Source organism: Sparus aurata, chromosome 24 (assembly GCF_900880675.1).
Source record: "Sparus aurata chromosome 24, fSpaAur1.1, whole genome shotgun sequence".
Taxonomy (NCBI): domain Eukaryota; kingdom Metazoa; phylum Chordata; class Actinopteri; order Spariformes; family Sparidae; genus Sparus; species Sparus aurata.
In genome coordinates, this window is record NC_044210.1 from 220,522 (window position 1) to 243,094 (window position 22,573).

Consider the following 22,573-nt stretch of genomic DNA (forward strand, 5'->3'; position numbering starts at 1 on the left):
GAGGAAGAATAATTATAAAAACAAAATCAAACAGCCACAGCACGAGCTTTCATTTAAATAATATTGGGGTCAATGAAACTAGAAAATTATAGTATATGGTCCCCCTATACTTTGTAGAGTACACCATGCTTAGAGTGAGTAACTGTAACCAGATTGTGTTGGTCTGCTCCACTACCAAATGACAAAGATGAACACTGTGGTTCAGATCAAAGTGAAAAAAAATGCAGCTGTGAGCAAAGTGTGATTAAAAAAAAAAAAAAAAGATACCAGAGTGAGAAGGCTGAGCACTGCCAGACTGTAGTCTGAGCCGCAGGCCCGGCAGCAGTCCAGCTGGTCCAGGCCATAGACCAGGACAGCGTCCATCAGCTGACCACAGGGCTCCACACTGGCCAGCAACACACCAACACACTCATTCCCTGCTGTGAGAACTGCCTCAGAGAACTGAACCTGCTTCGCCGTGGTCACACAGGCCAGAACCCGGTTCAGCACCTAAGAAAAAAACAGAAAAAAGATTCTGGTACCGTAAAAAATGGGTATGGCAGTTAACAACAGATCAGCCAATACATTAAACCACCGAGAGGTCAAGTGAACAACATTGATGCAGTGTTGTGCTGGGAAACCTTGGGTCTCTGGGGTTCCTGTGGATGTTTAAGGTTTTACCTGTCACATGTAAGGCATTACAAAATGAAAGTCACGGCGCACAAACATACAACATATATGGCCTCAGTCTCAATAAAGGTCTCCTACAATATTTGTTGTACCAAGTGAACTGACTGAAAGGGAACAAAATGTTATGACTATACGTTCTGTTCCTTTGAAAAGAAGTGTCTTCAGTAAGGCTGCCCAAGGGTGCGATATAAAGTACAATATGTATTGTACTTCATTTCACTCTTTCAGGACACAGACTTTTCATGACCTATATGTGTGGAAAGGTGATTCCCAAAGTCTGGAGACCTATTTTAGCCTTTGATTTTAAAAAAATGTATCTGAGAATGATGCCATTCATGATCGATTAACAAGTGGAAAATCTCCCCTTGAGGAGAAGTGAAGAAGAAAGAGGCAGAGAGATGTTCAACTGTCTCAGCCTCAGTATTATGCTCTTCACAAGTCGAGGGTTGGTGGTTAGAGGGTGCAAGCAACAGACCAGAGGTGGAAAGAGGACCAACAGGAAATGGAAAGTGAGCAGATTGGAGTGGTTTGTGAGCAAATACTAAAATGAGGTGGAGACTTCAGTAGAATTAAAATCATCTACTGTTATCAGTGAAGTGAGGTGTCTGCACAGTCTAATGGATACTAAAAGACAACATCCCCCCAGCCACTGTGTGTTTGCATCTTCCACACTTAAATAAATACAGACATAAAAACATTAAACCCGTTTCTTGGCTGAACTGCACTGGGGGTATTATAACACAAAGCAAACAATTGGTACTGAAAAGGCTGTAACTTGGCAAGATCCCCTCTCCATTTGTCTATGGCATATTAGCTTCCCTGGATTCAAACAAGTTGGAAGGCTGTGTGACACAAAGAAAACAGAATGTATAATTTGCGGATTCTTGTTGACGAATACTCAATTTAGTAACATGTTAAATAACTTTATAATTTTTATATTTTATAATAATTTTTGTGCCGTTTTTATCAACTTCATTGATTTTTGCAAATATTTGCTTATTCTAAATTTGAAGGCAGCAACAGGTTTTAAATAAGTTGGGACAGACGCAAGAAAAGATTGTGAAAGTTGTGGAACATTCCACAGATAACAGGTGGTAGTATCATGATTGGGGTATGCTTGAAAGAATCAGTTGTTCACAAGCAAGGATGGGGCAAGATTCAACACTTTGTATAACACTGAACACATGATTGTATACACTAAAGGATATAGGATATACTTGGTAAAACTGTTGGTGGGAAACGGGTTAGTTAGTGTTTGTTTGCAAACATTCTGTTTTACACAGGGTGCAAACTTTTAGGAATCAGGACTGTTTATGTGAGTATTCAAGACAAGAATAAATACAACTTCTACATTAATAACTATGTCTTCCAAGCACATTTCTACAATTACATGATTTCATACTACTGTCTTCATTTTCTGCTGTCAGAGTGGACTGCTTCTACTCATTCAATACATCTTTTACAATATTAACACAACTCAGCCCACAATCAGGTTCTCCTAGGTGTAGGTAGGCTCTTACATCAGTGACATAGACTTCGGTAATGGGTGGTCCTCTAAAGGGGTTGAATCGCTCTCCAATGCTGCGGACCACTGTGCTGAAAACCCTCAGCAGAGCTGCCAGTTTTGGCAATGACACTGAGGGAGGCGGGATGTCTTCATCCAGCACCTCACCTGACACCACATGGTTCAGATCCTAAATAGAGCACAGATTCAGTCAAGTCTTCAAAAAAAAAAAACATTCAAGAGTTCTATGTGGTTAAGAATCTGTATTTATCACATTTATTCATCACAGTTCCCTTAAGATCTTCAGGTATTTACAGCATTAAATTATAAACAAGGTCTTGTCCCCTTCAAGCAGTAATGGAAAGTGCATATTTCCTTGCCTCTTCTAAATTCAATCAGTGTTGAAAATATTGCTATTTTATTGACCATTTTGACAGAATATACAACTTGTGTTCCAGCCTCTCAAAAAATACACTTGTACACTGTAAAATAATATTTGTAATACACCTGTAAAAGCTGCTCTGTAATACTTAAAGAGTCACACTGGCATTAGGGCACAGCAGTAGGGAAGCTCAGTGTGGCAATGCTGTAAGACTAACTTCACCTCTGCATATGCCTCCATATCCTCCAAGAACTGTCCCAGCAGAGTGGTGGAGAAGGTCAGGTCTGCCACCCAGAACTGCTCCAGACTCTGTAACCAGCCTAAACACCAGACAGGGAGAGCAAGTTAGCATCGCACTGGTTCTCTCGACAAAAAGCCGATGGGATTTTGGATCATCACTGACACAAGTTTTTGATAGATACATGTTTTATCCATCAAGAGAATCCTCACAGATGAACACCAAATTTGAGATTTTAGAAGTGTAAATTAAATCACTAGGAGTAAAAAGCTAATGTTATGCTATAAACAGACTACATTTGGGTTGCATGACTTAAGTGTCACAACTAATTGTCTTACTACACAATGACTATATAGGTTTTCTATAAACTCACCACTATGAGCCAAAGTGAGCGGATGTCTCACTATTCCATCCCTGTCTCATTTAGACACTTGTTAGCCACCAATTTTTTAAAAAACATAACACTTGATAATCAAAATGTAGGATATTTAATGATGAATTTATGTCGTAGTGCAAAACATGCAAGCACCTGAAGTCTGTGATACCACAGACCTTATATCAGATATTTAGCAGAAAATTGGCTGCACTTTAAAAGTTTTCCAGACTTTAAGACTATAAACACCACTCTATAGCACTGGGCTGCCATTAGGTATTACACTTTGTGTAGCAAAAGCAGCATGTCAGCAGAGCAGACCTTTTTAAGATTATTTTCAGCTAAATTTAAGACCTACACGAAGTACGAAAAAGTAAGGAAAAATGTGGTCCCTGTTCTCTTTTCATATTTATACTTTTTACTTTACATTGTTTACTGTTGTTATCTGTACTGTATGTCCACTGTCTTGTACTTGTAGTCCACATGGTGCGATGTATTTATCCCTCATGTCACCTTGCTTGTCACTTAATTTCACCTAAATTAAATAAATAAATAAATAAATAAATAAATAAAAATAGTAATAACTAAATGTTATTTGAGACCTATATGCAAAATATGGATGGATTTAAGACTTTTTAAGGCCTAAAATTGAGATTTTAGACTTTAAGATTTTTAAGAACCCACGGAAACGCTGTATTAATACAGCGGTCTAATTGAGATGTGCATGAAATAGACAACAGAAAAACATGGCTGCAGAATTCAACCGTTCCATTTTTTTAACTAACAGATTAATCAAGCCAGCGCCAGACGTAAATATACAATAGGTTTGCCAAATTTCCTGATAGGGACAATGTATGAGGTGAACATAAAACATTAACCCAATGTATGAGGTGAATATAAAACGTTAACCCAACTTTATTACCAGCAGAAAGCACCGAAATGTTTACAATCTTAACATCAAGTCATACATTGAAAATCTTTGAGTGCTTATAAGAAACTGACCAGAAACTTGCTGAGTGACAGACTGCTTCTGTGTATGGTCAATGTGCCAGCCCACCAATATGTCCACTGTGTCCTGTGGAGAAGCAACAAACATCAAAGGAAATGGAGCTGCCATTAGTCAACATTTGCAACATCGGTTGGCAGGTCGGTTTGAACCCACCGCCAGCACTGTACCCCACCCCTTTACCAAAGTCAGCTGGGATAGGCCCATCGATAGGATAGCTAATGGACCAATCACTGCTAAAACGCATACCCTGAAGTTGGTGCTGAAGACATGAGGGTAGCAGCGTGCCACCTGAAGGATACACTTCACACTCTGACAAAGCAGATCTGGTGTGTCCACATTCTCCAGGATGGACTGCAGGTTGTTCATCACCAGCTGAAACCCACAAAACAAGGTCCAAAAAAACATCTGTTACATGGCACCACCCAGTACACAATTTTCACGTCTGTACTGGCATGAGGTATATGTGGCTTTTAGGGAATAAAATAGAAATTTAAAAAATCCAAATTTATACAGCTGTATGTAACGCACACCTGCAATGAGACCTTTATAAATTACAGTCCACCTGAGTGCATAATAATTGTTGATGAATCTTCTCAGCACAAGATAATTGCACACACAAGGAGAAGGAGCAGGAGCTGGCACACTTACACACATGCAGTGAACAAATTTGTCAATTCTATATACCCTTTGTGTAATGGGCAGAGGCATAAACCGCATTCAGGCCCCATTTTGTGTGCATGTAACAGTTATCACCACCACCCGAGAGCTGTAAAGAAATCCCTGAAGTCTCTGTGTGGGGTTACCTGCATGACGTGAGAGAAGGCTTTCCTCTCTCCAGCAGCCTCCAAAGCACGCTGTGCTGCCACCAGGTACAACAGCTTCACTTCGTCACGACCGCTTGAAGTTAACTTGAGAAAGAGCCACTTGAAGATGCGCTCAGCCTCATAGCTAAGCACTGTGCAGAGGAGACCCAGGCAGGCTGCTGCATCCTGACGCAGCTCCCATAGCAGCTTACTGCTACATACGTTAACAATGGCAAGAAGATCAAACGTAAGAGAACACATGGCATGAGGGACGAGCCAATAGCAATCATGGTTGCAATAACAGGGGATGCATCATAGGTGGGAGTTGTGCTATGCTTCTGAGACAGATAGTCAAGATTACACTACTTGAGCCTTGTCTCCAACCCATTTGGTCATGTCTTGGAAAGGTGCATCTCTGACAATTTAGGCCACCTGGATACATACTGTCCATATGGCTAATACTGAGTTCTTGATATCAGATTAGACTGTGATGATTACACTAAAATGTAAAGATAATATAACATGTAAATGGATGCTCTCCTCAGAATTAAAAATCACAAACAGGAAATTACTTTGATTTAAGCATGCGTTTCATGGATGATTCAGGCAGACACACTTTCTCAGACTAAGCTTGCTAATTAAAAAACTAGAATTACCCTTGCCAATTACGCCAAGTATAAGTATAAGTATATGCATCAATCTGGTGCCCTGTAATTAAAAAACAGGGCCCTGCAACTTCAAATTCAGCTCTGCTTTACTTAACGTTACACACCAGACATATTTTCTTCTTCGCTGCTCTAAAAGCCAACGTAAGATGTTGCACCTGGCAACTACTGTTTTTAGAGTGGCAAAGAAGAAGTGGATTTCATGCAAGTCAGACAGAGCTGGCAAAATTTCAGCTATTTTGCAATATTTTAATAAGTTCAGTGAGTACGTTTCAAGCGAATTATTTATTCCTAGATTTATTGATGTTGCTGTTGTCGCTACACAAGGAATTGTTATTTATTCCTGGATTCGGTTACGATTTTTTATTTTTTATTTAAAAAAAAAAACACATGCACTGGTATCAGATTGGCGCATGCTATCCGCTGATGCCCAAAGCCCAGGTATTGGAAATGCTTTCAGGAGGAGAAAAAAATGGTATTGGAACATCTCTAGTTACCACCTTGTTGTTGTATGCCTCCACATATCAAGCAAGTTGCTTATTCTGAGCTATGGTGCCGAGTAATGGCCAGATCATCTTTTGCTGAATATACTGATGTCACAGTTTGACCTCTGATCTTTTGTATATCATTATATCCTATTAGACATTTGAGTAAAATTCTGTCGTAATCATCATATGAATTGTTTAGTGATGGCTGAAAAGCTGTTTTGTGAGGACACAGTAACCTTTGAGACAAATAACAAAAGACATTTGAGGAAATCCCCTCACGAGTTCTTGAGATATGGCAGTCCTGATGTCCTGAATCTAATTAACTTATAGCAGACGGCTTCCTCTTACCTCTCATTCAAAATGTCATTCAAGGTGCTGAGGATGGTGTCCAACTGCTTGACCAGGGTCTGTGCGAGAGAATAGTATTAACCATTAACCAGTCCACTTACCATAACTTGATGTTCAGTTCAAAGTACACTGCTCAAAAAAATAAAGGGAACACTTTAAAACACACATCAGGGCCCGTATTCACAAAGAATCTTAAGGCTAAAAGTAGCTCCTAACAGGTGAATTTAGGAGCAACTCCTAAAAATATTGGGCGTGTCAGTCGTAACTTTAGGACTCCTAAGTTTTGAAAATAAGAGTTATTCACAAAACATTTTAGGCCTAAAAGTAGCACCTAAGTCTGGGAGACCTTAGAAGTAGTCCAGAGGACTCCTAACTCGCTAAGACCTAGTCATAGCCAAATTTTAGCCGAATTTTGGAGACGCTAAATAACAGGGAATTATTAAAACGATGTCGGATGGACCGTGAAGGGATTGAAGTTGTGGTTGAGTTGGTGAGGGTTGCAATAACGCTCCTAATCAACTGAAACAATCCAATAACGCCAGAGTTAAAATGTTTGGCTACGGCGAAAATGCAGCTCTTCGCACAGGACTATTATTACCTGGGGACCTCAAGTGATTTAGAAATTACCCCACCACGTCTGTGTTTCATGTGGCGCACTCGCACGTGATAAGCAAAGTCTGTGTTTTAACTCTAATTTACTGACATTATCCCCCGGGTCGATCGCACAGGAGCCCTTACTGGAGCAGCACAACGGTTAGATATGGATATTTTTAATATAATAACTGGTGAGCCTGTTGAAAGATGGAAGAATGTTCCTTACGGCATGCTGCCATGCATGTAATCCATCTAAGTATCTTTCGAGATTTTGCTCTTCTGATGAGCCTCCAGAATTTGCTGTCAAAACTTTAATTCAAAATTCCCAACGCTGCTCCATAATTCTCGACCGGGAAAAAGGCAGAAAAAAGGTGTGGAAAACACAAAAAACCTTAAGAAAAACAAAAAACGACCCCAAATCACATAGATGCCGATTCACACGGGACAAATATTATCACATGACCTCTGTGTTTGGTGAAATATGGTAGGTAATTTGCAGTGGAATTTTTCCTTTACAAATTATGGACATGGCAGATTCGCACAGGATTAAGATCACAGACGACATTTTTTGGAAATGGCCCAGATCAACACACGATTCCCGAATTTTAATGGAGAGTGGTTTGACGCAGCTTTTCAAGCAAATGCCGCTTTTATTGACAATTCACATTTTTCATCGCAATCATCATCAATCTGTCATCTTTGTCTGAAGCGTTTTTGTTTGGCTTTATCATGGGCTTGTAGGCAACTTCCTTATTTTCACTTCATGCTTTGCGTAGCCTAAATGACTTTTCAATAGGCTGCCCTGTCACTCAACAACCAATCACCGTTGTCACGCTTCTAAGTGCGTCCTTATAAAATGACGTCATCCATAGCAACAGAGAGTTACTTCTAGTTTAGGAGTTCACTGTTTTCATAACTAAAAGTAGGTCTCAGCGGCTTTGTGAATTACTCTTAAGAAACAACTCCTACATAAAAACTTTTAGTCCGATTTAGGAGTACTCCTAACGTTAAGATAGAAGTCTTTGTGAATACGAGCCCAGATCTTGATGAACAAATTATTCAAGTTGACAATCTTTACTGACATACATTGTATAATTTGATGAAAACAAACAGAAGTAACAACAGTCAGTGGAAACAAAAAAATCATCGACCCACTGAGGGCTGGATTTAAAATCAGACTGGCAAAGTAAAAAGTTGAAATCACAGGTTTATCCAACTTGTGTGAATTTTATCACGGCAACTCAGAATGTGGCGCGTATGGCCCCCACGTACCTGTATGCAGGGGTTAAAGCAAAGAAAAATCAGTGGTGTAGTATTCTATAATCACTTTCCTGGGTTGAGTTTTTACTCCATTGACAGTTTTGTCAGAGCAAGTAATCGTGTTGTGTGTTGGAGAGTGCAAACAGCTGCTCTATGAGTGGGGTCTGATTCGTGACGTGGTAGCGCTTTTTTACCGCTAGTTGCATAGATTAGCTAGTTGCTGTTCTTAACTTCTTGCACGAGCTACCAAAAGACTTACCGTCTTTCCCCATTTCTTTTATCCACGCCCAGCACCATTTATTTGTTAATCCGTTATCAATTAGGAGGGCATCTTTCCCAGGCTTCATGAATTTACTCTCCATCCTATTCTCCTACGTGACGTCTCTGCACGGGTATCAATTCAGCATGAGACTTGGTCGAAGGAAGCACATATTTCCAAGACCTGCCCTATTTTACTTCTGATTGGCTAATAATGTTAAATTGAGAGAGGGAGAGTTGTGTTCCCATCATATCATTGAAAGACGCACTCATGAACTCTCAAGTGATATCAAGACTTTTTTTTTAATATAGGAATTTTATTTCCCTGCAGCCAAACGCAGCACCCTGGAAATCCGGCTCGGTGCCGGGATATTTTAAGCCCTGTGTATGCACTTCAAACAATGTCTGGGCATACTCCTAATGACTCTGCAGATGGGGTCCTACAAATAGTGTATCAGTGAGCTCCTTGACAGTTTGTGGGCTTACTTGGAGTTGTCGGATGCACTGATACATAACGTCATAGGTGCTCAATAGGACGACAGAGCAAGTCAATGGCATCAATGCCTTTATCATCCAGGAACTGCCTACACACTCTGGCCACATGAGGACGGGCGTTTTCCTAAACCAGGAAGAACCCTGGGCCCACTGCACCAGTGTAAAGGTCTGACAATAGTTCTGAGGATTTCATCCTGGTACCCAACAGCTGTCAGGGTACCGTTGGCTATGTCATGGAGGTCTGTAAGCCCCTCCAAGTATATGCCTCCCAGACCATCACTGACCCACTGCCAAACCAGTCATGCTGGATAATCTTACAGGCACAATGTCCACAATGGTTTCTCCAGACTTTTTCACGCCTGTCAAATGTGGTCATTGTGAACCTGCTCTCATCCGTGAAGAGAACTGAGTGCCAATGGCGGACCTACCAATTCTGGTGATCTCTTGCAAATGCTAATCGAGCTAATTTGAATTGTACATATTAAGCAGTAAGCATAAGCATACTGACTGCCCTGTAGTTGAAACCTGACTATTGAAGTTGAATGTTGCTATTAGCAGGTCTCAAGGCAGGCAAACGCTTCTGTCACCAACCTCCCATCCCTCCCCAGCCCCGTCTATACAAGGAACATCTCCCAATTCAGCAGACTGTGAGAGAGGAGTAGGAGCGCAGATGCAAAAGTTGGATAAAGATGCCTTATTAACAGCCAGTTACCAGGATAAAATGTTTGCAGTTAATGTTTCTGTTAACCACTGACATATTCAAACCCTACTGGCATTCCTTTAAATGTATCATATCATGTTAACATGTAATCTTAATGACCCGACTTTCATACTGAGAGGTGGAGTTTGAAAAGGAAGTCGCAGCATCTACAGTCGTGTTTTGTGGTGGCAAATATGTTAGTTGAAAGTATGTAATGTGTGTGTGGTGGTGAGGTGCTAGAGGGATTTTTTTCCCCCTGCCAGCCATGCCCATGCACAGTTTTACGAGCTCTACAACCTCGGCCTCAAACCTGCCCTCCTAAGTTGTTCATCATGACCACAGAGGGGAAAAGGTGACGGCTCGCTTCCCTTAAGAATGCCCAAGATTTCATCGAATCTCGCCGCCGACACGGCTCCAGAGGGCTGATTTCACCAAATACGTTCTCACAGGTCTATCATCAAAATCCATCAGTCTATGCCAAATGGAGGCTTTACTCCAACTTTGTTGTTGTTAACAACAAAGCCATGGTTGCCACTCGGCTAAATTGAATTGGCTAACCCACTGACTGACAGAGAAAAAAGGACTGTTAAGACTTTAGTACAGTTTAGTGCTGTGTTTTCTTTACAATGGCTACAGTCACCTGTGTTTAGACTGCTTTTCTATTGCCTACACTTCTTCAGCCATCCTAAAAAACAATCCGTTATAATTTATCTTATTTTTTACCACATTTACAGTCATTGGGTCCTATTGTTCAGTCTCACAATTGCTATTGGAAGTCCCACCTAATGGCCATGAACTCACACAACCTCTCAAGGTTTCCTTCGAACCACATCTCTTTGTTTCACTGGACTACATTCATCAGATTCAAGTAAGGAAAATGTCCTTGACATTTTTTTTTGTTGTCATTAGAGCATCTAGAACATATATGTAGTTATTGTGGAATAGATTCATCAAATTTCATATAGACCTTTTTATATATTTGTTGCAATTCTACAACACTGGGTGAGTGTGATAGTCAAAATAGCAGGCTTGTTGCAGTGGGCACAAACGGGTTGTATTTCCTCCACTACACCACTGCCCGAAACAGTGTATTTTCTTTATACATGGACAGTATACATAGGCTACTAGCCTTGTGTTGTGTTCTGGTCAAATTTGACTGATTTAAAAGTTTCATCTTTAAAAAAATTTAGTTAATTTGATCAGACTGACCTAAAATTCTATGACTTTGTCCACAAAAAGGATATCAACAGACAATTCAGTTTCGGAGAAAGCTGTAAATGTTCCTGAATTTGGGGTGTCGATGTCAGTGGGGGTATGCATGTTTTCCTTTTAGTATGATAATTAGAGAGCATAACAAGCAGTATTGTCATGTCAAGGCAGTATTGTGTGACTAAATGGCTGGTGATTGGGATGCACATTTCTTTTAGCATGATAAGTAGAGAGCATAGGCTAAGCCATTTACAATTACATTTAGGGCATTTAGCAGATACTTTTGTCCAAAGCGACTTACAATAAGCAGACAGTATTGTCTGCCTGGAAAACATTGGGGAATTCGTTAAGTGGGAGCAGCCAGGCAGGTGCGCCTGCCCAACTGTGACCTTGAAGACGAGAGGAAGCGATGACATCAGAGTGGAGGGGAATCACAACATCTGTGCTGTCAAATGGTATGACAGGGCCATCACACTTGTGTCATCCTTTGCTGGACCTGAACCTGTGCAGAAGATTCAACGCTGGGACAAAGCCAGCTGAACCGACACTGAAGTTGAGAGGCCTTACACTGTTGGTGCCTACAACAAGTACATGGGAGGTGTGGATTTGTTGGACTCATTTACAGCCAAATAGAGGTCCCCCATCGAATCCTGTTGCTGGTACATGTACATCTTCTGGCACACCATCATCCTCTCTTAAGATGTCTAGCATAGAGACAATGAACAGGAGACAGTTTCAGCCACAGCTAGCATCATCTCTCATCCTGGTGAACACGGCGCTCTAAACTCCAAAGAGAGGACGACCATCTTCAGGCAAAGGGAGCCCAGCAACAGTGACATCAGGAAGCCCTCTGAATGCTCAGAAGAGATCATCCAAGAGAAGTGCACACCTCCCATTGGATGTACACAAGGACCTAGTTGCACATTTCCCAGTGAAGACAGGGAGAGGACGCTTCAGACACTAGGGGTGTGCATTGGCACTGCCCTCACAATTCGATTACGATTCACCAGGTAACGATTCGATTAAATTTGATTCTACAATGCATTGCGATGCATCAAAATTCTACTGCACACAACAAGGCAAATCAGTCATGAGGCAATACAAGCAGTCAGATATTGAACAATAGGGGTGGGACGATACGGGTAACTCACGATTCAATACTGTGACGATATTTGGCCCACGATAATGATAATATCACGATACACAATATCTGCAATATTCGATATATTGCAAGAAATTTCATCAATGATATATCACGATATGTGACTGAAAAAGGAAAAATACCCATAAAAAAGGAAAACATCTTGTGCATCTATTGCATTTATTTTATTTTATTTTCTATAAATTTAAATATGCCTTTATGTGTCCAGGTTGACCCAAAGCACTTTTATGTTCCCACTTCCCAGGTACTGGATGGTTGAACATAACTCTGCACATAATTGGTTGCATACTGAAATGTGCCCAATATTTCATTAAATTTTTATGTTATTCTTATCTTGTTTAGCTATTGTTAAACTAAAACGGGCCCAAGTTTACATAAAACAAGTTGCTACTGACTTTTCAGTATCAGAAAGCACTGTCCTGGTTTACATAAGACAGGTTATTTATGTTCATGGACTTTAATGTGTCCAGCTCAGGGTTCTCTCCAGACAGTGGAACAGCGTACTTATTTACAATGTATGCTGCTTTATAGCAGGTGTTTGAGGGCTGCTGCGGTCTTCTCGTTAAAAAAAAGCGGCCCCCGGCTGACGGTGACGAGCGTCCGTTCGTCCGTCCGTCCCCTGGCTGACGGCGAGGAGCCGGGGGACGTACGGACGAACGCTCCCCCCCGCTGACGGCGATAACGACCGCACCAGTGTTCTCCCGTCATCTGTCTCGTAAAAGCCAAAGTGGGTCCACACTTTAGAGTGGAAACTTACAGGTGGGTCTTTGATTTGTTTTTCGTTGTTCGTATTATCCGCCATTCTTGCATCTGTTCTTCTTCTGTTGTTAACTCGTCTTCTTCACCGGCGGCTGTTTACGCCTACATTACCCTCATTTACGGGATTAGCGCCCCCACAAACAGGACAGGAGAGATTAAGAACTGACGGTGACAACGGGGTAAATCAATAATGTGTGCTGTTATAAAATATTGATATTTGCCGTCAGTGTATCGATTATTTATTGCGACAGAGAGCACAACAATATATTGCAATATCGATTTTTTCCCCCACCTCTGTTGAACAACAGACTTTATTGGCTGCTATGTGTGTATTATCACTCTCCTGTTTCCCCAGGTGTTCCCCTCTGTTAATCAAAACCCGCGGACAGTTTATAATCATATAGATGCTGTTATAATGTGTAGTGATTGAGATCCTGACCCACCAAACATCCTGGAAAGTGACGAAGTTAAGTTTTTCGCGTTAAATTACATAATTATACATAATCACCATCAGTAAACAGGACACTGTCTAACTCTGTCACTCGCGGGGACTGAGGCTGTTTTCTGGGGGAAAGTTCCCTGAAGTCTCGGTCCGGAGGGCTGGCGGTCGTGGTGATTTATTTTCATCACTCGGTGAGTTAAAGTTTTTTGCCGGTGACAGACGCTGTTTTTTGAGCAAAAATGTGAGGAAGAGTCAGGAGGACAGGTGGAGGACGGACAGGAGGACAGACGCTTCTCCACCTACAGCTGTGGTATTTGTTTTTTCTCATATAAGTTGCCAAAGACAGTTACAGTTACTATGTTACTGTTGTTCTGTCCTGTAACGTTGCTTTGTGGGACATTTCTCTGTATTTAGTTGAGTGAAGGACCCGTGCAGTTATCAGACTGCACAACCAACACGCCCCCGCTCCGCACCTCCGGATTATCCGTTCACACTGGGACGGCTCACCAATAATGCGGCCCTGATACTACCTCCAGAGGCAGATCAGCGCCGGAGCGAAATTTCCCCCCTCTCCGCATCCGATACTTTCACACAGAGGAGGGTGCGAAGAATTGGCGCAGGATCCCTGCATGCAAACGGCAGTGTGAAAGAGGCTACTGTTGTTGTTATGCTAGCTAGTGCTGCCGCTTAGCATGTAGCTACAGGCTGCGCATGTCATGGCAACGTTGCTCCGGAAATGCCCCCGGAAGTAATTGAAACTTCACAACTTTATTGTCCACTCAAAACCAGAAAATAAACAGTGATAATAATCGATGATGGCACGTTGCCGCATCGATACTGAATCGTGCATGCCCCGCATTGCGATGCATCGCCGAATCGATTATTGTTGACACCACTATCAGACACTGCATTAAACGATACACTAACAAGCAATGCAGCAAGTGTGAGGTTAGCCTTTGCTTTACAGAGGACAAGAACTGTTTTTGGGACTTTGACAACGAATGAAAGTCAGCCATGAAAAGAAAAAAAGAAGTTGCTAGAAGAAGCTGTTAAATTTTTTTACACATTTCTTCATAAAAATATGACTAATGTGTGATTATTATTAATGTATACCTTTATGGGGCTAAGTAAGCAATCAACCCTGCAAATGAACCCATAGTTGTCCTGAATTGTTGTTCAGAGAACGTGAGTACATATACAGAAATTCTGCTCCCAACTAAGCCCGATGTTGCAATATTACAACATTTCTCTAAAAACTTACATAAACATTTTTAAAAAAAAAACACTCTTTCATTTCTGCATCAGAGGCCTCGTACAACAACATCTGAAGAGTCAAAAAAAATTTTTTTTTTAGTTTTTTCTCTATTAGAATAGAATATATATAAGAGAAGGATCCATTACTCTGCAATAGTTACCGACCAATCTCACTTCTTAATGTGGACCTTAAAATTCTCTCAAAAATTCTTGCTCTCTGTCTCAAGCGGGTGCTGCCCTCAATTATCTCATTGGACCAAACAGGTTTCATGCTGGACTTACAGTCCTCCCACAACACCAGGCGACTACTTAACATTATTCACTCATCGAGCTCCGAGATCCCTGAGATAGTAGTATCCCTTGAAGCAGAAAAAGCGTTCGACAGAGTAGAGTGGAAGTAGTGATGGAGAAATTTGGCCTCGACAACAACTTTATTCTCTGGGTCAAGCTTTTGTATTCTTCTCCCACGGCCTCAGTGCAAACGAATGATACGCTATCACCCCCCTTCTCTCTCCAGAGAGGTACGAGACAAGGCTGCCCCTTGTCACCACTCTTATTCGTTGCCGCTATAGAACCCCTGGCGCTCTGGCTGCGCTTAGAGAAAGGCTTTGAGGGCATCACACGATTTGACACAACACATAAGGTCTCACTATATGCGGACGATTTGCTTCTGTACATCTCAAATCCAACTACCTCTATACTCATGATTCTTAACATCTTGCAACGATTTGGTGCACATTCCGGCTACAAATTAAACTCAAAAGAGCTAACTGTTCCCAATGAATTTACTGGCTAACCCCCAATTTCCACTGGATACGTCTCCGCTGCGTTGCGTCTCCGCCACGCCAGCGGAGCAAATACGTTTCACTTTAGTCAATGTGTCAATCTCCACCAGGTCCGCTGCGCTGCGTATCTGCTCCGTCCCAGCTCCGGCAGTCCGGCGCCCTCCGGCACAGATACGCAGGACTCCTATATCTGGCGGATGCCGGAGTGCGACGCAGCAATTCAGCTGAATTTAGCACCGAGCAGACAGGAAGTCAAGCGCTAAAATAACAAACAGCATCCGGTTACCTTTCAAAATAAAACACTCGGTGTTGACACCAGTACATAAATCTCAAAAAAAGAGACAAACACAAGCTTTTCTGCTAATCCCTCGGTCGGGAACACTTCGTGTTCTTGATTTTAATAACACAGACCTATAACTGCGGTCGTGAGTGATCATGTGATTATCGCGGGAACTCCTCTGCCTCGTGAGCCAGCTGTCTACCGTACTGCGCAGCAGCGGACTCAAACCGCAACCGGTGGGGATTGCCGGACGGCGGACGGCGGAGCAAAACCGGATCGGAGCTGCAACGCAGCGGACACGTATCCAGTGGAAATTGGGGGTAAGCGACTTTCGCACTCTTAACGCCATTTAAGTGGGCTGACAACGGCTTTCGCTACTTAGGGGTTTTTATCACAAAATCTATGTCCGATATGTTCAGTGCTAACTTTCTGCCTTTGGTTGAGAGGGCTGAGAGAGACTTTGATCGCTGGTCTGCTTTACCACTATCTCTCGCAGGTTGGATAAATCTGATTAAGATGGTTGTCATGCCCAAATTTCTCCACCTTTTCCAGCATATCCCCATATACTAGGGCTGGGCGATTAATTGAATTTCAATTTCAATTTCGGCTTCGCAGCGAACCCTTCCATCTCCACCTGTGTACTCCGCTCTGCATCGCCCTTGCCTGAAAAGTTTCGCTTTCAGCCACGCTGGTGTGTATTGCCAGTGCGTGTTTTGGAAAAAATGTGTAGAAGATGGCAGAAATGCAGCCTTTGGTCGGGAAGAAAGGTAAAGCGTATTCTGCGGTGTTGAAACACTTCGGTTTCGCAGAGTCTGACTCAGAACAAACGAAGATATTGTGCAAGATATGTCACGCCGAAGTGTCTGCACCTCAAGGGAACATGACCAATTTATTTAACTATTTAAAGTCCACACACAGAGTAATGTGAAGGAAGTAGTGAAGGAACAAAAAAACTCAAAAATGAAAAGCTCCTCGACTCCTGCCAACACCACACAGTCCTCAATTAAGGACACACTTTTACAATGCCACCGCATATCCACCCAGCTCCCACAGGCAGAAAAAAATAACGGATGCCATCACATACATGATTGCCAAAGACATGTGCCCTATCAACACCCTTAGCGACCCGGGGTTCAATAAACTGAGGTGCCAGTTCACTTCCTTGACTACTGACGAGGTGCCCTTAAGCAAGGCACCAAACCCCCATATGCTCCCCAGGTGCTGTCACAGCAGCCCACTGCTCCTAGCTTGCAGGGTGTGTGTATTTGTATACTTACAATATATGCAGCTAGTGATGGGTCAAATGCAGAGAATTTCGGGTGTGTTTGCATGTACCATGTAATATATCTGATAAAATAATTTCCCCCTGGGGATTAATAAAGTATAAGAAAAAAAAAAAAGAAACACATTGGACAAGCGGTATGTGTTACCATCACGTCACCATATCAGCAGAATTGCGCTGCCTGCCCTTTATGACGAATGTCGCGGAAAAGTTGCAAGAGAAGTGTCAACAGCATTATATTTTGCCACCACAACGGACCTATGGTCAAGCTGCACCGGGATAGTGTTTATTTTTTATTTTAACATATGATTTAATTCATTTTATTGATATATTTTTCTTATTTATTTGCATTTTTCTTGTTTTTCAGGTCAAACTTATCATGTTAAAATACCAGAGTTCAAAGTTCAATAAGTGCTTGTTTTCAAATCAATGAATAATCGTCCTTTATAATCGTGATTACAATATCAATAAAATAATCGTCATTATGATTTTTGTCATAATTGAGCAGCCCTACCATATACATTACTAAATCATTTTTTGACAAGTTAGATGGGATAATATCCACATTTTTAATGGGGAAACAAGCCAGCTCAAATTCGAAAGATAATATTGCAATCTCCCAAAAGGGGTGGAGGCTTTGCACTCCTGAACCTTAGGTGATATTATTGGGCTGCTAATGTGCAGAGAATCTTATACTGGATGGATGATGCAGGCGATTCTCTCCCTGCCTGGATACAGTTGGAAAGGGCAACCTCGCACCTCTCTTTACACTCTGTCATATGTTCCCAGCTTCTCCTCCCTGCAACTTTTCTGAGAGCAAACCCAATTATGTCCGCCTCGCTGAAAATATGGAGCCAACTCAGGAAGAACTTTAGCTTGCAGGGCCCTTCCATCTTCTCCCCGCTTTTTAACCCTCTGGGGTCTGGGGTATAATTGGCTGTTTTTGACCATTTTTGATTTTACCATTGTATTTCACCTTAAAAACAATTTACCTTGCCTTGTTTGGTGTCATTCTTTTCACAACAACCTCACATGTGTGACTGTACAGTTATATTTTCATTTTGACATACTGTATTAACACAATGGACCTAAAATCACAAAAAAACATAAAATCCGAGTAGGAAAAAGTTAGTTTTTTTACTGTGAAAACCACAAATATGCTCAACGAACCATTTTTATTACTTATAATGCAAATATAAATTGTTATTCGCTAAATCTGTGCATACGTTTTTGAAATTTACAAAGTTATATTTAACTATTTACATTTAAATGCAGCCAACACCTCAGACTCAGGTCTGCCTGAGCTCCTCCAGCTCAATGAAAAGCTGCACTGCCTGCTCCACATTCGGCACTCTCCTTGTTGTTTTGACTCATTAAACAAAAAAACGACTCCACTACACACTAAACACACTACATAACACAGTAACTATGCACTCCAAACACGCTAAACGTCACAAATCTCCCAACTCTCAAAACTCGCGATCTCTGTCGCTGCCTCTCTGACTGGCACTGCTGCTTTCACTTTTCCGCCCCGTCCCTTCTAAATCTTCCCCCCTCCCTTAGCAACCAAATCACGTGATTTGCCATGTAATTTTGTGATTGGCTGGTGTGGTGCCTTTTTCCACCAATAGGAACATGTTTTTTTTGCTTGCACTTCCTGCTTGCGGACACGTTCGTGAGGAAAGTCCGATCTCTTTTCCGTCTCTTCCTGCACCAAACGCGCAGCAAACGTGACGGCAACACTAGCGAAAAAGTGTGGCGTACATATTACATCGTAGATCCGGTTTTACTTGGCCTATCAACACGATTTGGCATATAGTTTGAAGGTTGCTCTAACATATAGAGTCAGAACAGAGACGCAGAGAGGCTCCGTCTCGTTGCTACGTCATCTGAAATTAGTCACGTGATTTTGACGCGCCGGCACGTCAATCGACCTCAGAGGGTTAATAACCATGCCTTCAGACCCTCTAACACAGACCCAACATTCAAAACTTGGCAGGTATCATCAGCATTAAGGATCAGAAGGTATTTTCTCATCCTATACAGAACTCTCGTCAAAATTTCATTTGCCAGGCTCCCACCTCTTTTGTTTTTTCCAAATTAGAGACTGTTTTTTTTTTTTTAATTATTTTTTTTTTGGCCTTTTATGGCTTTATTGATAGGTCAGCTGAAGATATGACAGGAAACAGGGGGAGAGAGAGGGGGAGTGACATGCAGCAAAGTGACCTGGGCCGGGAGTCGAACCCAGGTCTGCGGCAGAGCCTCGGCACATGGGTGTGCGCTCTACCAACGGAGCTAAACAGCACCCCAGAGACTTTGTTAAAAAGAATTTTTCCCATTTCCCTAATCGCCCCCCCTGAAGCCCTAACGGACACCTTACTGGCCATGGACCCCAAACAAAACAAATGCATTTCAGTGTTATATAACTTTCTTAGGTCGACTACCCTGAACCTCTCAATTTAACCAGGACCGCATGGGAGAATGACCTGTCAATGGTTTTGACGGATCAACAATGGACCTCCGCCCTAAACTTAGTCCACACCTCTTCCATCTGCGCCCATCATGGCCTGATTCAATATAAAGTTCTCGACAGAATCCACTACACGAATGCAAAATTAGCCAGAATTTACCCCATGGTTAGTGATGCCTCTAATAGGTGCAATCAGTCCCCTGCTACTCATCGTCAAATGTTTTGGGCGTGCCCTAAATTGACGACTTTTGGCAAAGTATTTTAGATACCATGGGTGGCGCTTATGGCCAGATTATTCCCCCTAACTCAATATCAGCTATCTTTGGGTCCCCTCCTGATATTGACCTCTCTGCTGAGGTGAGGCAGGCCCTGGCTTTCTCAACCTTGCTGGCTCGCCGGCTGATTCTGCTTGATTGGAAGCTCACCTGCCCTCCGTCATATAATCGCTGGGTTTAAGAAGTCCTTTATAAACTGAAACTTGAAAAACTTTCAAGTTTTTTCACTCAGTGGCTCCACCAAGAGATTCCATGAAACTTGGCACCCCTTCTTGGAGTTTGTTGGCTCTCCTGACCCAATTTCAGAATCCCCCCCCCCCCCCCCCCCCCCCCCCCCCCACCTTTGTCCCCGCCATAGTCTAAATATGGAATGTGAAAAAAATGTTCCGCCTCTCCAACGCATACCGACGTTTCAGTCAGTCTCTTCTGTTTGCATTACTTTTAATGACTTCAGTACTGCTATTTTTGGGCTGTGTTAGTGAAAAAAAATAATAATATGAAGCTATTTTTCGAACCTGGAGCAGTGCGCTTCACACCCTTGGATGCTCATCCAAGCCACACTGCATGCACGCACGCACGCACGCACATATCAAATATCACCTAAGACTGACTGTTACAGTGAGTTGAAGAGTATCAGAAACATCTAGTTTGTTATTTTATATTCACAAATAATCCGATTCCATGTAAAACCATCCAGTGTTAGAGAAAGGAAATATTTTACTGTCGTCTTCCACCGCATTCTTTGACGTTAACTAGCATGTTGGATATTTAGCTTGAAAATTATCATGACATTTAAAAGCAATGACATAATCTAAAGGGGCTTGCAAAAGGCACAGGGATATTATCTCTACATGATGTGATTTACCACTTTGCTCTCGCTGTGGCTGATGAATTCCTTCAGTTGTTTGAGTGTGGCCAGTCTGCGGTCACGATCATCTTCCCTGGAGACTCTGCGCAGGAGGTTGACCAGCCGAGACTCCTCTGAGTGAGCCATCCCTCTGTCTGCAACAACACCATTATATGTCAGTGACGGCACAACAACACTAACTCTCTCCATGTTTAGCATCACATATACCTTGACATCTGGAATAATAGTGTACTGAACTACAGGTCCACCATTAATGAACTACAGTTGGTGTTGCTCATTACTCATGAGTAACAACAATGGTGTGTTTGAAGCCTGGATTGACAATTGAGAGATTGCCCATCAGTGAGAAACACCTCACTCCCTGACATGACCATCTGTTCTCTTGTCATTCCCCAGGTGTTCGCTTGCACGTAAACCTAATCCATTATGTCAAACGATCACAAATGTGCTTGTTACCTTAATAGAGAGCTGCAACACAAATGGTTCAAGTAGCAAACAAAAAATGAGTGAAATAGTCTGTCAGTAAGAACTGGATCTGGATATGCAAGAGAACTATTCCAAATATATCCTATGAACATACAGTATTCAGATTGCAAAAAGTAGTGTATCAACTGCATTAGAAAACATTTGTCAGATCTCACCCTGCGATTTCTTCATGTCTTTTGAAGCTAAAGCACGAGTTCCATGCTGAAAAGGAGTCAAATCTGTTGTCACGTCATTGGGCCTCAACTCTTGCCCCACCGACTTCCAACCAAACGTATTATCACAGACACCTTGACCAGCTCCATATCCACCTGGGGAGACACAAACCATGTTGGATTAATTAAATGTAATGCAAAGAATGCATGGCTTGACATAAACATGCCTGACACGACAAAGAACGGGAGAAGAGAAAGATTGTTATTTTCATGTTTGAAAAAAACTGCATATCTCCATTTTTGTTACAGTTTTTAAAGGTGAGATTGTCTGAACAGCCTTTGCATCTACTAATGGATTCATTTTATACAGCTAATTATATAGCTTTACCAGTACTATAAATGTGAATGGAATAGTATATGTCTGGGTCTGGTCATTTTTATGTATACAACCCATAATGGAATTCTTAGAAAGCTTGAACGGCTAACACTTATGCTACTTCTCTAGCATGACAGTTTATCATGTCAGTGCCAGGCAGAGGAGGACGAGACAGTAATGACATGTCCAAAAACAGCAGGACTACAGAATTACGCGTTCCCCGTTAACGCAACAATGTTTTACAGTTTTTTTATGCACTTAAACTAAAATAATCAAGCTGTTGTTAAATTGAAATGGACTACAGTAATATCTGGGACTTTTACGTCATCCACCAAGCTTTGCTTCTGGTGTCTTAAGAGCGGATTGGCCTCTTTAAAAACAAGGCAGTTTGTAGTGAGTGGGTGGCTGAGCTCAGATCAGACTGCGGTTAGCCACCAAAACATTTAGCAGAAGGTTGCCCAGTGGCAGTAAATATACAATACAAGTTACAGTTTGACCATAAATAAACTATGCAGCTCCTTACCAAGAAGACCTTGTGTTTGAGTAACAGCTATCACTATCCCTGATATTAGCCATGCTATTCGCATCCCTTCTACGAACAGCATTGGTGTCAATTCTGTGCAGGTGTCCACCTCCAGAGACTTGATTATTCAAACCATGATGTGGGTTTGAAATACTGTGGTATCATTATCTTTTCTGTGTGTCTCCTTACATACATCTTTCTGTTAGTGATATAAATCTCACTTGGATTCATCAGTAAATGGGAGTTTTTCCAGTCAACCACTGTGAAATTCTTTCTAGCCAACCTCAAACATTTGGCCTCGATTCCTCTACTGAGAAGTGGTTTAGAAACTGCTATCTATACTCTGAGACAACTATAAGACTTCTTTTGACAGCACTGTTGCTGTCTGGATACGTGGTCTTTATTTAGCCTATTCTGTATATGAATCCTAAAAAATTCCGTTAATTTCCACTTTTACAGACAAT

At 41.8% G+C, this 22,573-nt stretch overlaps 1 protein-coding gene across 6 annotated transcripts in view; it reads right to left on the bottom strand.

The window, feature by feature from the left end:
* Nucleotides 1-22,573, bottom strand: part of smg1 (SMG1 nonsense mediated mRNA decay associated PI3K related kinase) — a 133,706-nt gene that overhangs the window by 108,199 nt on the left and 2,934 nt on the right. For all 6 annotated transcript variants that reach the window (XR_003983089.1, XM_030410385.1, XM_030410387.1 and 3 more), the window contains exons 3-11: nucleotides 21,214-21,366; nucleotides 20,570-20,706; nucleotides 6,480-6,538; nucleotides 4,979-5,192; nucleotides 4,422-4,547; nucleotides 4,169-4,241; nucleotides 2,778-2,875; nucleotides 2,190-2,363; nucleotides 268-489 (exon numbers count right to left, since the gene is read on the bottom strand). Coding sequence is in view for 5 of the 6 variants with exons in the window: in XM_030410385.1 (XP_030266245.1) it covers nucleotides 268-489; nucleotides 2,190-2,363; nucleotides 2,778-2,875; nucleotides 4,169-4,241; nucleotides 4,422-4,547; nucleotides 4,979-5,192; nucleotides 6,480-6,538; nucleotides 20,570-20,706; nucleotides 21,214-21,366 (1,256 nt within the window). In the remaining variant the exon portion in view is untranslated. The remainder of the gene's footprint in view (nucleotides 1-267; nucleotides 490-2,189; nucleotides 2,364-2,777; nucleotides 2,876-4,168; nucleotides 4,242-4,421; nucleotides 4,548-4,978; nucleotides 5,193-6,479; nucleotides 6,539-20,569; nucleotides 20,707-21,213; nucleotides 21,367-22,573) is intronic.